Consider the following 17,537-nt stretch of genomic DNA (forward strand, 5'->3'; position numbering starts at 1 on the left):
AGTCTGAGGTCCATGTGTCCATGGAGATTCAATTGTGAGTTCAGGGTAATATCCACCTTTTTGTTCCTTTCATTTAGTGTTTCTTACAGTTAGATGGTAACCCATAGGCAATCCTTTCCTGTGTTCCTCCCAGCTGGTTCTTGGTATTTAATGATTTCGGTTGTCTGTAAAAGAAAGAGGTGGCAATAAGAAAATGGGTTGCACGAATTAAATTATTAGGTTTGCTCAGAGTTGCAGTCAGCTCAATAGCACCTGATGTCTGTGGGTGAGTGCAGGAAACTGCCTGTAGAAAATATCTGTGTGTGTAGACACACAAACACTGAGCTCAGAGAAAAGTGGGGTGTCATCTAGTGGTCATTTAAAAGTTCCAGTTGACCTGGATGTTGGGCTGGCTGATCCTGTGCTACTCCAGGTGTTGATCACTAGAACAAGCAGTACAATCTTTTCACCAAAACTGCCAGTGTTACATATTTATCCAAACTTGTGTTGTATTTCTTAACAAAATTAAAACCGTGGGCAGCGATAAGATGGCTTCTTCAGAATTACTCTGGTTTTGAGGAACTAAATTTTTAAGACGTATTTCAGCTGTTCAGGATTAGGTACAAGCTTGAAAGAGCCAAACAACTGTAGAAGTCGAAGTTTCCTAATCACAAGAAGAGAATGCATTTCCTCACGAAGCAGGAATCTGTAAGAGCAGTTCTTGCCTGTTTGCAGGGATTCAAACCTCAGCATCACTTTTTGCAGTTTGAATTTCCTTTGAGCTTGAACTGACCACTCAGATTAAGTTCATGACTTAGCCAGATTCCTTGAATTTTGTGGTTAAACTTAAAAATAATACTCTGCTTGAAACCAATTCCTTCCACTTCATTGGATTTATAAAAGAAACAATAAATTGCCGAAGCCTTTCTGTTGACCCCGGCTTTTATAAAATTTGACTATGGTTTCCAGTCTTTCCTGGTCAATAAATATGGACTCAGTGCTTCAAGGTTTTGAATTAAGATAGTGAATCATACTGGGTGTATGAGCAGCCTTTGATATCACTGGCTTTTTCTTGGAGGGTTTGGCTGGCAAGTTCCTCTCCTTGCCATGAGCTCTGAAGAGTTGGGAGCCCAACTCAGCAAAAATGTCACTGCCATTAGTGAGTTATTAAAGGTGTGAGGTGGCATGGGTCATCTGTGCCCTTTGAGGGTGTTTCAGGCAAGTAAGATTTGAATTGAAATCCCAATTTATTGCTGGACAGCTCTCCAGGGTATGTTTAACTCCAGTTTATTTGATTTGCAATGTAAAAACCCCATAAAGGAGCGAGAAGCAAGGCCTGAAAGTCATGTCAGCCTGTTCCACTCTGTACAGTTCCCACTGCAGAGCCTCGAGCAGTCAGCAGCAGGACTGACCAGCCTTTACTGGCTGACTGGGCAAGAGCAATACAAGAGACAAAGCTGAAAATTTAGGGTGAGTTTATTATTAAACAAAAACACTGACTAGGTTAGTTAGATCATGCTTAAATAGTGAATCTCTTGGTTCCATATAAAAAACCTGTTTAATTCTTTGTCAGTCAGGCTCTGCTGCCTAATTTCCATTTACCAGTCTGCATTCTTGTCCAAATAAACCCTTTTTCAGCATGTTGGGAAAACTAGGGGTCAGCTTTGTATCAAACTGATGCATGAAGTATTTTGATCTTGTCAGTAACTCAGAATACTTTTCAATTACACTGTAGAGTCCACTTAATTTATTTTTTCCTGTAGTGCATTTTTTGAAATCCTGTTTTGAAAGAACAACTGTATCCTGGGTGCTGATGACCAAACAACACTCCTGAAGACGTTCCTGAAAAAAATCTAACTTTCCTGGTCTCCCCCACACAGTGTGGCCAAATTCTCTTCTGAATGCTCTGGAAACAGCTTATACAATCAAATGCACCAAATATATATCAGGTGTCACTGAAATTTGAGGCCCAGGATTTGTAAATATGTTCTAAATTAAATTGCCATTTGTGAACTTAGGCCGTTCATTAAAAATCCAAGCTCAGTTTTATATATATATGTCTAGGTTGGCTTCTTACAAACTTTTTTCCTTTTCCTGCTGTATTAACTATTTCCCACTTAACCATTAATGTTTCCAAAGGATTTAGTGTTCTAAGCAGGGAAACACATGGAAACTGGATCAGTGACGAGTACTGCAAGGGTGTGTGATTTCTGTTCCATCCTTATGTTTTGCTTACTCTCCTGATGTCTGATTTTGCCTTTAAGGCTGCTATTTATGTACTTTGGAACAAAACTCACAAACAGGACTCAGTTTTCAGTGTCCTTGTGTTGTTGTACCCAAGTGGGAGATGGTACAAAATGAGCTGGTTAGGGTTAGTTACAGGCACATGTGAGAGACTGCTGTGATTTTATATCTAATGTTAGTGGAAGTGGATGCTTTAACCAGGGATAAATACTGACTACATAATTAAATATCAGGAAATGTGTGCCGTCAGGATGTGCTGCAGGCAGAATTTCTTCCTTAAGCCGAGCAGCACACGTATGTGCCTGTAAAACCACAACTCCCTTCACAGCTCCTTTTGCGACCCCACTCTTCCAGCCAGAAAAGGGAAGACTGGTATCTAATACAGCAGTATTCATAATCAGCATCTCCTGCATCTGAGCTCTGCTCTGTGGGCTCACCAAGAAGGCCTCAGCGTGACTCTGGGAGGTGATTTCAATACTTAACATTACAGTAGTTAGAACAAAGTTCCTGGTTTACCACAGGTAACAGATCAGTTTATTTTGGGGAATAATCATTACAATCAGAAATATTTCATATCCTGCCCAAAGTAAAAACAGATTTTTAAAAGTAAAGTTGATAGATAAAGTTTCTATGCTTCAGAGAGAGGTATCTTCAGGACCAAAGCAGTTGGAATTTTCAGCAAGGAGGTTTCGTTTCTCACTTTTCCCTTATAAATCAAACTCATGCGGAAAAAAAGCTGAAATACTTGAAATTTGGGAAAAAAAAAAAAAAAAAGAGTGTCATCAAGGCACGGGATGCCTGAATGTTCAGACCTGGCTGCTAGTGTAGGATGTGCACTTAGTGTGTAGGATGTGAACTTAGTCCCTGAGTGACTGCCTAAGCTGTAGGATAGAATTCCCTGTGTAGTTTGTGTTGCCTTCCCTGCTGTGGCTCCCTCTTTGCTTTGTGTTGGCCAGTTCTGTATTTTATCCTGGTAATAGCAGTGGAAAAGATTAACCTGTTTTTATTTGCTTGTGCAGTCTAATAGTGCTGCAGCTAATTTCTGGGAGGAGATTGTTAAAGCATAAACATAGAATTCAAATAACAGTGAACAAAATCCAGGAGGAACAGGTGCAGTAAGTCTTAGGCAAGAGACAGCTCTTCAAGCCACTTTTCCTGTTCATGTATTCTCCTACCCACTGCTCTTCAGAGGCTCTGCTTTGTTCTCTTTAGCAGACATCACCTGGGTGTTTGCACAAGCTGTGTACCAGCATTAGCTTGTACAGGTTGGAGTGCATTCCACAATGTACTGTGACACACTTAAAATATGTTTGAGAGTATCAGACTGTGCACTATGTCACTCTGACAGGGAGATGATTCTGCCTCTGCCAGTCGTTATCATTTTGTACCTATGGAATACACAAGTATTTTATAGTAGGGATGTTCTATTCATTCATAAACACCCAGATTTACTCTGGAGTTTGTAGCAAAGGACTCTGCAAATAACAATTCAGTCACCAAAAAATGGGACTTGCAGCAGAGAAAGGTCCATCCTGGTCTCTGGGATAGGGGAGACACCAGAGTGCACAGTTGATCAGAGGTAGATGAGACTAGATGGGACACAGGATCACAGAATATTCTGAACTGGAAGGATCCACAAGGATCGAGTCCAGCTCTTAAGTGAATGGCCCACACAGGGATGGATCCCATGACCTTGGCATTGTCAGCTCTGCTTTACATCACTCAGAGGGGATTCCCTTCCCTTTCAGTCCAAGGTTTCTCTGAAGTTACCCAGAAGCTTAAGACTTATATTTGAAGTTAACTTTTAGTCCTGAAGTAGGAGTTAGGCTTCCTTATCATAAAAACATCATAAAAACAGATCGTAATGAGGCAAAGGACCTTTGGCAAGGACTCTCTTGTGTTTCCAGGTTTGGCTTTGGTAGTACCTGTGACATGGGTAAAACAAATTATCAAATAACTGTGCTTTGTAATCAGCAAATGTTGGGGCTTTTCTTTTGTGTTAGGAATGAATCCATAGCAGTTTTCTGCTCTGATGACCATCTGAATATTTTTGCTGTTCTTTTTTAAATCGCAGCGTTCAAGTTTTATCATCTCCAAACGGAATTCTGCTCTTCAGAGAAGCCAGCTAAATGATGGTGGGTATTCATTAACAGTTCCTCTGCCTTGTCACTCTTTGCCTGGCTTGTGATATGAAATCCTGTAAGCTCTGAGCCCTGATGAAGGTGTGGGATCCATAGCAGGTCTGCAATGCTCTGCCAGTGCCGTTCCTGGTGAGTGCAGAGCCTTGGGAGCTCTCTGGTCTCCCACCTCAGGGTTCATCCATGCACCAGTGTTGCCTCTGTCACCTTTTTAACTCCAAGGCCTGCCTTCTGGCAGCTGCAAATGCGTTTCAGTGAAGATACAAATACTCATGAGGTGTTTGATCTAGGCTGCTGATTGATAGGTGTGGGTTGATTTTATGTATTCAAATTATATTCCAGCAGTTCCGAAACATAATAGGACCATAACATCTTTACCCTGGAGCACTGTTACAAGTATTTATAATAAGTTGCTCCATTTTACTACTCCCACTCACCAATGCAACTGCAACAGGTCTCTGACACCAGCACTTTATAATACACTACAACTAACTTTGTAGCTGACAATTGCGTGTTCTAAACACTTTGAAAGGAACACTACCAAGTTTTTGCAGAGAAGTGTTATTTGTAGTTTATGTAAACAGGAAAAACCATAAATGGCTTGTCTCTTTTAAAAAAAAGAAATTGGTGCATCAGATTTACTGCATTCAGGTTGCTTTTTGCATCTGGAAGTTGTGTGTTACAAAAACACACCTGTAGGAAAGACATCAAATGTGATGCTGCGTTTGATCTGTAAGGTGTGGAAACAGTACCTGTGGAATGCATGAGGCATTTATCTGTAACAGAAAAAATTAGAGGTAACTCTCAGTCCTTGCAAAGTCCTCCCTTGTTTCTTTTGCAAAGCACGTTCTTTCAGCTATGTCCTTAAGTAAATTTGTTAGAACAATAAGCAAAATAAAAATAGGATTTAAAAATGTGTGAAAAGATAAAAAGTAAATCATTAGAAGATTTAAAAAAAAAATCAAATGTAGTCATAATGATGATTTAACCCTACTTGTCTTATGGTACCTGATCCCATGCAGGCAAATTTTCCTTTTTAATTTTTTATTTTAATTTATTTCGTTCAGCTTTTGCCATCCTTTCTGCACTTAGGAAAAACAAAACTATATTATTGGGCATTCATTCAGCTCAGTTGTTGGCATCAAGTTTCTAAACAAATTATGACCATAAAATTGAGTTCTTGAACAATGTTTCCAGCCCCAGCATTTTCCAGTTCTGAAAAATTGTGTGGTTCGGATACAAGAATTAATCCACACATGCCTTCTAATCCTTGGGCTCAGTTTTCAAGTTTCCTTCTGTACCGTTCCTGCAAGTAACTTAAAATTGCAAAAATGGTTGAGATTCTCGCACTCAGAATGATTTTATGACTGAAGCATTAGAAGAGAGAACAGAAGATGCAGCAAATGTCAGGAGATGACAACAGACAGTATGTGCCCATTTATCTTACCAAGTCAGACAGACCTCTTGTATGTGCCTGCAGCTTATGATGAGCTGATCAAAGAGGCACTTTAACTCGGGATAGATTTGACTGAAATCTGTGTGATAACAATTACCTTTTTAAACTGAGAGAGACACAAGGTGATGGCGTGAGGCAGAGGGGGAGAAATAGAAGTGAACATCTCTTTCTTTCATTACCCTGTCCTTGTGGGAAGATCCTTCCTTTCAGTCTCTGTCTCAGTTAGTCCCCTGGCCAAGTGGGTTGCTGTAGACTCTGCCCAGGCAGAGTCATCTCTGAAAAGTTCTCCTTTCCACCACCTGGAGGCCTGGCTGTGTTTGCTCCTCTTGGCAAACTCCTGTCTGAACATCAGGCTTCCAGCTCTGCTTGTTACCTTTCACCTCTCCTCCTTGCTGTGCCCTTGACAGTGAGAGTTTCCAGCCTCTGACTCTGTAGGAATAGACTTGGTCCCTCTCCTACAGACAGCCTAGCCTGGCTGTTCCTTTTTTTTTTTTTTTTTTTTTTTTTTTTTTTTTTTTTTTTTTTTTTTTTTTTTTTTGAGAAGAACATAATATAAATCAATAAATCAATAAATGAAAATATGGCTTAATTATATTATGCTTTGATTGGAAAGTGAAATTTAAATTTGTTTTAGAACAGGATTTTGCCTCCTCTCTCACTTGTAATGATAGACAGAAAATGCATGTAAAAGCATTTACAGAGATTTCATTTGCACCAAATAAAACACAAAAATTTCTGGTTAAGTCGTAGGTCAGCTGGGAGTGTTCTTGCTATGTAAACCTACAGGTACATACAAATGTGATCTGAGATATGCCTTTGTCCAGTCAATACTGAGGCAAGGAATTAGTGTCTGACGTGAGGTGACATCAGGTGATTCTTCTCACCCACGTCAGGGCACAGTGGTGATTGCTGACATCATGTTTGTTCTTCCTAAGTCTGGACTACACCAATCAAAGCAGTTTTGGACAACACACAGATATTTCACACACATGGCCTTCTTCAGGTGATGAAAATCAGCTAGAATTTATCTGTGCCTTTGTTCTGTGTGGGCCCTGTGCTGTTGTGTACAGGAAATCACTGTGGAAATGACTCAAACAAACATTTGGTCATTTAGTGGGCCTCTTTCTTTCCATCTTCAGTTTTGCCCAAGTTTGTGATGTCTGTTTGTGTCTGAGTGGTACCTCCATTTCCTTTCTCTGTGAGCTGTAAGGGCTGCTCTTGAGCTGAAAATAGAGGGAGAAGAAAAAGGTAAAACTGTGCTGGGGGGTGGGAATGTAGGAAATATCTTGTGAGTATGGAGGCTGAAATCTTTAATTCTAGACTCAAGCATAGCCTCTTTCTCCCTAGACTAGGGTATAAGGGTTTCATATATTTGAGTGCAAAGCAGAAAAAAAAATCCACAATGCTGATTTTTAAGACACACTAAGCATTGTCAATTGTCAGGGAATAAAATTTGAAAGATGAATTTTTTTGTGGTTCTGAAAAGGAGCACTTCAGCGAGCGTTTAGCTCTGCTGTGAGATCAGGGAGCTACTGGCATGTCCTCTGCTGCTCGTTTATCACTGATACAGTGCTGCAGACAGGCCTGAGATGCCTTTGCAAATGCTATCTGTTCAGAAGATGGGAAGCCTGGCGTAGGATGCACTTAGTCAGACAATTATCCTTGTTGGGGCTCCACAGCTTCTTGGCAAGGGCTGCTGAGTCTTGTCCATTAGGGCTGGAGCCGGTCTGAGGGAGTGATAGAGCGATCTAAATTAAACATCTGAGAGGAGAGAATTGAAAGGACTTGGAATAGTGTAGTTCCCTATTCTTCATCCCCAGTATATTTCACTTTTAATTCTGCATGTACAGGTCTCCTTCCTGTATGTTTTTGAACTCCCAGTGGTATAGGAATGATGTTTCAGTGCATCTTGGAACCATCCATTTTTGTTTTGTGGTTTCTTTACATTTTAGTAAACCTCTTCCCTTTCATTAGAAGAGGCTGACATAAAAATAATATTTTCAATATGCTGTTTTTATTTATCTACATTCTGTCATGATATACTTTGATGTAAGTTTTTAATTTTGCTTCAGCTTTCAGCTGCTGTAGCAGTTACTGCTCAGGGTCAGTGATGAGGTTAGCCACAGTAGCACAAAACAATTTCCTGTGCTCACAGCCCAGGTAGCATTTGGATGTGGATTAAATTTTACCACATTTTCCAGTAGCCAGACACAATTATTTCTAATGAGCTTTAAATTGCTTCCAGAACATGTATTTCAAAACTTAGTGTGGTAATCCATTCAGTGCCAACTTCATAAGATAACGGGTCTTCTTCAGAATTTTGGTTAAACTGATTCTTGCTGTCTAACAGGTATTTCTCAGCAGCAGCTGAGCTTGGCTCAGCTGTATTGGTCTGCCCTCCTCTCTCCTGTGACACTGGTTCCAGAATATATTGCACTTCATTACGGACTCATGTTTTGGAATCAGTTTCTTCTGACAAATATACCTTGGGCAGGCTCATTGGGCCGATTTGAGAGGTTTTATGCACATTTTGCTGTAGTGGAAGCTTTAAAAAAAAAATCATTTCTTGAAGCTCTCATCTTTATGATTCACATTTTCCTGGTTTTTGTCTGGCCCCTTCTTTGCACTGCCCAGCATTCCAAACGCCCAGAAGGTGTGCCTTCAACCATCTTTATGGGCAGTGGTGAACAATAAAAATAGGAAAGGGGAAAAGGCAAAACCCACTTTTCTCTATAAACGTGATACATTTTCACAACCCTTTGTTTAATCTCACCAAAGCCTTTTCATATCTTCATCTAATTCACACATGTTAAAATATGATTTAGTTGTATTATTATCCAAAGCGCTTATTGGGCTGGAGTCTAGAACGAGCCCCGCTGAAATGAAACTCAGCCATAAGGAAATCATTTTGGATTATAGCTTCTCCTGTAAAAGCAATTAAGGAGGAGAGCTGAAAGGAAAGCTGCGTGTCCTGACGTGCTCCCGTGGCTGGGGGAGGGGGTGAGAGGAGGAGCTGGGAGGGCCCTGGGGGTGCTGAGCCCTGGGGATGCTGAGCCCTGGGGGTGCTGAGCCCTGGGGGTGTTCCATGCAGGCAGAGCAGCCCAGCCTGGTGTTGGCTGGCTCAGTACTTCCCTCTGCACACACACACACACATGCACACACACACACACACACTTGTTTTTTCCAGCTCCTTTGGTTGCACTAAGGAGTCTTTCAGTAATTAACTCATTAAAATTTGCAGCCAAATTCAAAGGCTCTATTTCCTCTCCAGCAGTTTCAGCAAGATCTTTAAAAACCCTTTTCTTATTCCTGTCAGAATTTTGTGTCACCTCTGAGGCTCAGAGTGCACAATTTTTGAGCCATTGCTGGCAAATGCAGGGCAAAAAGTTGGATTAAAGGAAATTATCGAGAATTTTGAAAGTCGGTATATTTTAAGATTGTGTGATGCAATTTCTCCCACATTAGGAAGAAATTGGTGCAAGTTGGATTTTTTCATTCAATTTTTCACTCAGTAGAAACACTGGGACTTCACTGATTAGTCTCTACAGAGTTTTTGTTTTGACAGGAGCTATGAATTTCAAACACAATTTTTAAATCCAACATGTCAAATGTCGCTTTTATGTTGATTTAATTTCTTTAAATTGTTTCTTTTAACAATAGGATACAATTTATAAAATTGTATTTTGGTCTTCCACTACAGGGATTATAAATGTAAGCATATCCTCAGTAGCTGAGGAGTTGTTCTTGACCTGATTCCAAGTACCTCAGTAAATTAGTTTATGTTCAGTGGTATCCATAGTGTGTAAAAATATTCCCCTGAAGCTCCTGCTAAATGTTGCAAGTAGATCATTCTTTTTTTATCTAGTCAGGCATGGCACTTCATATTTTTTTTCAATAACTGATGCTAAACCACTGCTGTGTTGGAGCCCTGCACCCTCTGCACCACTCTGGGACCTGGCACTGCCCAGTCTTCCACCTCTGCTGCTCCTTTGAAATCAGCAGTTCCCACTCTCAGGCCCTTTTAAAATGAGTCCATGAACACAGAACAGTTCTCTGTGTGTTCTGTCCGCTCGCAAAAAGCAGCTTTTAATGTCACACTAGACCCAAATTCTGCTCAGTGTTTCACTGAGGAGGGACAGTCCTTTGTCCTCATCAGTGGGTGAGGTTTTGGTGAAGTAATAAAAATGACAGAACATGAGCACTAGTGGAGACCTGCTAGAATTCATGTTCCCAGGCTGAGGGACTCTTCAGGTTTTTCCAGCTTCTTTTCTCATCATCCATTTTTCACATTGAATTCCATTTAATTTCCATTTTAAGTACATAATTGCCTTCTTGACACACTGTTAAGCTATTGCCATCTATTGTTGCTTATTCCACCAGGTACTTGAATGACCTAGGACTGTAGGATGTCATGCTTGGACAGCTCGGCTACAAACCCAAGGCTGTTCCTCTCTTGGATCCAGAACTTTGCTCATTTCTGAAGCCAGGTATGTGTTTGTGTTGGTGAAGTCGAGATTTGCAGCAGTGAATTTAACAGTGAAGACCAGCTCAGGTTAGTTTACAGCACTCTTACCTTTCTGTCCCGTTTGTGCCCTGAGAATTGTACCATTCAACAGTGGTTTCCAAAAACAGTGTGTGCCTTCCCACTTGATCTCACACACAGAATTTTGTATTTCATTTTGTTGTTTTTCGCAGAATTTGGACTTCACTCATTTTTCTCAATAACCAGGACAAAAAGGTTAATGCTGATTCAGATGATCTGTCCAGGATATACTGAAATAGTGCACTGTACGAAGCTAAATGGACTTTAATTTTTTGTAAGTGTAATTCCTCAGTAATGTAAAGTATTAAATTAATATCCAGGAACACTAAAAGACTTTCTTATTTTTCTGCTATGTTTTACGTTTAAAAGAGGTTTTAGATACCAGTCCTGTTTAGTATAATAGAGATTTAACACCATTTGGAGCTGATTACTGTGCAGCAGCAGTCACTGGAATGGTACCTCTTCCCCAGTTACACTGTCTTTGAGAATGCAGCATTTGGGTAAGAGGGGTGCTCACATGAGCATTTACAAATGTCAAAACCACTCTGTACTCTCATTAATAAATTTTTTGTTGTTTTATTAAGAAAGCTTGATTTTGATTTTAAGTGACCACCTTTCCTAGCTAAATATTTGCTTTTCTTTTCCCTTTCACAATTCTAATTCACCATTCTGGCTTCTTACAGACCCTGGTTTCTTCCTGTATGCAATTCTTGATCACACTCCCAGTCTTTTTTTGTTAATTTACTTTTCCTTTACAATCTTATAGATAAATTACCTTGCACTTGCTAGAAGTGGTGAAAAACGTGAATGTTTTAAACAGTAACCTATGTCTTTCCATCCTTGCACCAAATGGCAACAAACGGATGGTACTTTGATGCATTGGATGTTTAGAAACAAGATTTTTTCCCTCCCTCATTTTTCTAATTATGTGATGTAAATTCATCATTACTGGTAATCAATAGAATTAAAGAAAAGGTGGATGATGTGCAAGTGGAAATTTACATAGGTAGGAAGGAGAGCTGAGTAGAGACTGACCCAATTTAATATTAGTCTTCAATATGTACTAAATTATACTAATCTGTGTCATCCCAGGCAAGGTTGTAGGGCATTTTTTCAATTGCCTCAAATCAAAACTGCACCATCATAACTCCCCTTCCCAGCTGGCAATATTTGGATTGTGAACAGGTAATGCCCACTTTTCTCCCTTCTCCTTGATCCAGGTTGAGATCAGAGCCAGGACAAGGCGGTTCAACACCAAGAGCAGACAAGCCAAGCATCTCATTTGTTGGGCTGCTGCTTATAGGAAGTTTTTTTTTTTTTTAAAGTGTTATTTTCCACTGGTTAAAATTACCAAGAATGATAAGTGGTAACAAAGCAAAGACCTGGCAAGGTCAGCATGACGTGGGGTCAGCCTGGTCAGGCTGCTTCGTGGCAGGACAGGCGCTTCGGCTTTGCTGTGCTCGTGCCACTTGTTTTGCTCCCTTTCAATAACTGCTTCAGGTTCCAAAAAAAAAAACTGTCATGAAGACAAAAGGCACTCTGGGGTGCTGTGAAGATGAGCATTAAATTGTGACAAAGATACTTGGAAAACTTGGTAATGAGACCTTGTGAACGTGGAGATTTGTACAGGGGGTTGCAGTGGGAGCTGCTGCACGGTGGGTCCAAAGCCACAGCAACAACAAATATTTACCAGTAGCTGTTATTTTTACATGATAAACATGAAGTTGAATTAAAAAGTTGTTCCCATCTGTGACTGGTAAAATGGAGGCTTTTGTAATGGCCATATTTGTTTTCTGAGGAATATATTTATTGTGTGTATACATCAGCAAGCATCCCAAGGGAGCATTATGGTAATGGATCAAAACCAGGCTTTGCTGAAGCTTGAGAATCTACAAAACCATGTGTTGCAACTCTGTTCAGATTAAGGAATTCATGCTCATAGACCCAGTCATGGTCTGGCTGTGCATCAATAATGGGAATTCCAGAGCTTGTATTTTAAATTTTGCATACTAATTACTTAGTGGCTTTTAAGCTCTAGTCATACTTACTTAACTGATCTTTTACATCAAATGCAGAAACAATTTTTCTTGCAAATAGTAATGAAAATAAAGACAAAAACAAATTTAGATAGTGCCGTCAAAATATTTTAGATTTGCAGCTGCTTATTTAAGTTTCTTTCCTTCTTTCTTTTTATGAAAACAGCTAATCAGATCCTCTCTCTTGGGACTTTGTCAAAAGATCAGGTTTATCCGTTGAAACTCAAGAGCATTTCCATCTGTTGCTCTGCACTGAAGTCTACCTTGTGTGGAAATTATGTCAGCTGCGGCATCTTCAAGTTGTACGGGGACAACCACTTTGACAATGTACTTCAGGCCTTTGTCAAAATGCTGCTTTCAGTATCCCACAGTGACCTGCTAGCAAGCAATTACTCATCTTGGGAGTCTTTATGTGAAACGTGAAGTAACACCACCACAGGCTTTGTATTGGTATAATGAGACAGAGGGATCCAGAGCGGCTCAAACAGAGTTTTCAGTTCAATTACTTGAATTTATTTATACAGTGACATCTGAAACACAGGTATAACTGAAGCGCCTTGTGAAATGGGAGCTTTTCCAGAACTCCCACTAGGCTTGTAAAAGAGAGAAATGCAATTTTATTTTCCTTTCTGTACTTGCAAACCCGTTTCATTGTCTGCGTGCACTGTAAAGCCTCCTCATTTATCCAGCTACTCTGCAATTAGTTTCAATCTGCACATCGTCACTGTGTACTCCCCATAAAATGGAAAAGTTTAAAATTAAAGTACACCATATTCCCACTTCTTCGTGGGAAGACAACAGGTCTTGATTATTATCAGCCTGAATTTGAACTGGGCCTTCTTCTTCAGGATACTTCAGTTCAGAGCTGTCAGTGCCTTGCAGGAAGGCACAAACCTGGGACAGTTAACAATTGTTAATACCCAGATTTATTTTTGCCACATAAAGAAAGCCCGTGGAAATGAAAAGTTGCTCTGAATTAAAGTTATTGTATTGACCTAATTGCACATTCCCAGCTATCCAACACTTAACTCCCTAAGCCAGAGTCCTTAAGAGGAAGACCCTGGTTAGATTGTACTGATGTGTTTGAGCAGGTGCCTTTGCCTGTGCTGTTACAGGAGCTCACAGAAGCAGCAAAAAAAAGTCTGTGTTTGAGATGGTTTGGGGAAATCCATGATAAATCTTAGTGAGATTTCCTGCAGAGGGTCAGATATGCCTGGAGTCCTGGGCAGAACACTCTCCTGCTCCTCCCAGACTGACATGTTGAATGGTGAAGCCCTGTAGCATTTTCGGACTATCCTGAGTGTCTTTTAGACCAACAGCAAGTTACATCCAGTGGTAAATTTGAAAAGCTGAAATCTGCTGAAGACAGAAGAATATTTTAGCTCTGTAGATATTCTGATTCATTGACTAATTTTATCATATCATAAAATCTCTAAGATCATTCTTCTGTCATCTGTAATGTTGTTAACATTAGTCAGTGGTAATATCTATATTTTCTATGAATGTGTACTGTTTTTTTCAGCAATATCAAGAACTAAGCCAGTCTTATTACCCACTTTTGGAGTGTCTGACCCAAGATCAGATGAGTTGCATTACCAGTTTAGAACCTCACATCTTATTCTGACCTCGATATCTGGAGGACTCACTGCAGTAGGTAAGAATTACTTGGACTTGGTTAAAGGAATGTATTTAGATATCTCAGATTTTCAAAGCAGCACATTCATTTGTATCTTAAAAAAATTAATATCAAGGGACAGTGGAAGATGTTGGCTTTTGAACATTTAAAGGACGTGACTATTTTGGTTACTGGAACCAAACCTGTTTTAAACCTGTAGATTTTTACAGATAATGTTTTTAAATATTCTTTTCTTACAAGCCTGAATTGCTAATAATGTGCCTCCACTAGAATTGTACTGAAAATTCATGCATTTGTTATTCAGAAGTAAAATATTCATGTGTGTACAAGTATCTGTGGGGTTTTGTTTTTATTTGATCGGCATGGCTGTTGTATAAATAACACTTGTTCTGCACAGCTGTGATGTGATTTGAGGAATGTAAAGGTATCTGCCTGTGGAAAAAAGAAACTTGTTACTCAGTACTTCCTGAATATGCTTTAGAGGAGAATCAGAGCCAGGGAAGGATACTTGGAGTTTGATACAAATACAGCAGGTCTGATTGCAAGTCATTTCATTCACTTACACTGTTTAATTTATGCCTTTGAACCAGATGACTGTCCACACATTCGGGCTTTGGGCAGGGAGGTGACAGTCTAAAGTAATTTGGAACATGGAGAAGGAAACAGCATTTGTGGGAAATAAAAATAAATCATTCTGGTGACCCCGGAATGCCATGCATTGATATATTGATATTCCAATACATTGACTGGGAAGCTGTTCAAAACTTTGAGTTGTGTTTATTGATAAGGCCATTATTAGTGGGAGAAAAATAGGAATGTAGAGCATTAGTGTGTGTAGATGTTCTTGTGTAATGACTGGTGTTGCTCATCACTGCCCAGTGCCAGTCAGGCCCCCCAGGAGTGCAGGAGGGCACCGAGGCTCACAGAGCACTCCTGTGCCAACACATTCAGCAGTTTGTGGGAGCCCCCTGAGAGGAGATGGGCAGTGCTGAACGAGTATTCAGGCCATTGCCTGTGGGCTGGTCCTGTTGGGGCCTGCCTGTTGCTGGGCTGCAGGTGGATGTGTTGCACTGAACCTTGTCTTAGCCAACAGCTGCCACTTCAGCTGATCCTGAGCTCTGTTATCCTTCACATCTCTTCCATTTGTGAGACTGGTTATGTTCGTTTTTATAATTCACTAGCATACCAAGTTTAATTTACCCATCTCTATGAAACTCAAACTGAACTAATGTAAAAGAGAGAGAAGAAAATGTAAAAGCTCAATAAGTTTTAGCTTTCAAGTGTTCTGTTTATTCTCCCCTCTCAAAAAGGTAGGAGGAGTATGAAAAGTGTGTCTTTCCAGCTTTAGCTTCAAACTTTTGTGGTTTAGGTATCTGGGAGTTTAATCATAGAGAATTACTAAATTTTTTAGGAATGTCTTCGATAACTTGTGTTCTGTAGAATTCCTAATATTCTGCTGAGAAAAGTATCAACAAAAATGTTAACAGCTTACTTTATTTCGTATTTCATAAGCCATAGATTTGTTTAGCCAATGCTCTTCTTCAGTTCATCTCCATGTCCTTAATGCACCTAAAATAAATACAAATAAACAGAGGGTGGAATGTCATCCTTGGAGATATTTCTAAACACTTGACAAGGTCCTGAGGAACCTGTCTGGTGCAGATCCTGTTTTTGACAGGAGGTTGAATGGAGGATAGTCCCGTTTGGTTTCTGCCTCCACCTTTAGGATCCTACGGGTATTTTTCACTTGTATTGCTTCTGTCCAAACTGCCTATGCAGCCCCTCATCATTGGGAAGGTCTCTCACACACTCAGAGTAGTACCTGATGGTTGAAGAAAAGCTCAGCATGAGCTGGCAGTGAGCACTGGTAGCCCAGAAAGGCAACAGGATCCTGGGCTGCATCCAAAGGAGCGTGGCCAGCAGGTCGAAGGAGGGGATGCTCCCCCTCCATCCTGCTCTCCCGAGACCTCACCTGGAGTGCTGTGCACACTTCTGGTGTTCCCAACACAAAAGGACCATGGAACTGTTGGAGCAAGGCCAGAGGAGGCCACAAGGCCGATAAGGAGACTGGAGCACCTCCCCTACAAAGACAGGCTGAGAAAGTTGGGGCTGTTCAGCCTGGAGAAGAGAAGGTTGTGTGGGGACCTCACAGCACCTTCCAGTGTCTGAAGGGGCTCCAGGAAAGCAGGAGAGGGACACTTTGTCAGGAACTGTAGGGACAGGACAAGGGGAAATGTGTACAAACTGGAAGAGGGGGAATTTAGATTAGATATTAGGCAGAAATTCTTTACTGTGAGGGTGGGGAGGCTGTGGGTGCCCCAACCCTGGCAGTGTTCAGGGCCAGGTTGGGTGAGGCCTTGGGCAACCTGGGCCAGTGAGAGGTGTCCCTGGGTTTGGGACTGGATGGTCTTTAGGGTTCCTTCCAACCCTTAACAATCTATGATTCTACTTAACTTCCCATGATCAATCAGCTGACAAATGCTGCTTTTTTTCCCCTTTCCATCTAGGAGTGATAAAGTGATTATTTTTCCTTTATATCATGTTTCTTAATACTGCGTGTATCAAGAACTGATATTCAAGCCTTCCATTAAGTTCCTCATTTACATTAAAGAAACTTTATTTTCCATACTCCTATAATGACATATCCAGAAGAATTACTCTTTGGCTCTTACTTTACCTGTTTTAAATCATCTCAAGAGTTAGTTACCTACCTTTTATACCTTTTAAAATGTCGGTCTTTTTGACATTACCCATTGTCAGACAGTGAAATATAAATTTATTTCCTGTGTATTATTTGGTCACATACATCCTTCTGCCTTTGGAAAATGGGTAAGTAGATCCAAGCACTGCCTTTTTCACTGAATTGTATCAGTGCCACAAGAACATCTCAGAATAGTAGGGCTCAGGGCTATAAGCCATCTGAGGGGAAATTGTGTTTTAAACTGATTAGAACATAGAAGTCATTTTTAGAAATGTTTATAAAAATTAAATAGCTGTCTTTTTATTTTAAAAATTAAATACCAGGAGATCACTTCTCTTTCACAGAAAACAGTATATGACGTTTTTTTTTCTCTGTTCTCTCTACGTATGTGAAACCTTTGAGACTCATTGTTGTCAGCTGTAGGCCAAACAGTCCCCAAATCCTTTTTTTCTGAGGAGTGTTCATTCTGCTGCTGAGTAAATACCTTGCCTGATTCCCCACTTTATAAGCACTGTGAAGGAATATGTATTCCTTCTGAGGCACCTTGCTGTAAATCAGCTGTAATGGAAGCCCTCACCCGAGCTTTTACTGGGAGGATAAACACTCCAATAGTTCCCTTCCAAAGTGTTTACCTGGCTTTTTCACAGCTGACTCAGTGGATTAGAGCCTTTTAAGGCAATCTGCCTGGCATGTTGTCACTAATCTCAGCAAAGCTTTTCTAATTCTCATATGATTAATAGTATAGTGTGCTATTCATTGAGGAAAAAGTAAAACATTTTTTTTCTGTCTTGCTGCCTAATTTAG

At 40.3% G+C, this 17,537-nt stretch overlaps 1 protein-coding gene across 1 annotated transcript in view; it reads left to right on the forward strand.

Annotated features, from left to right (window-relative positions):
* Positions 1-17,537, forward strand: part of LOC114068196 (ran-binding protein 17-like) — a 116,761-nt gene that overhangs the window by 93,823 nt on the left and 5,401 nt on the right. The window contains 3 exon segments of the mRNA XM_027904114.1: positions 12,563-12,777; positions 13,919-14,012; positions 14,015-14,050. Coding sequence (XP_027759915.1) covers positions 12,563-12,777; positions 13,919-14,012; positions 14,015-14,050 — 345 coding nt within the window.

Source organism: Empidonax traillii, unplaced genomic scaffold (assembly GCF_003031625.1).
Source record: "Empidonax traillii isolate 1590-97213 ecotype Southwest subspecies unplaced genomic scaffold, ASM303162v1 scaffold1014:size492293, whole genome shotgun sequence".
NCBI lineage: Eukaryota > Metazoa > Chordata > Aves > Passeriformes > Tyrannidae > Empidonax > Empidonax traillii.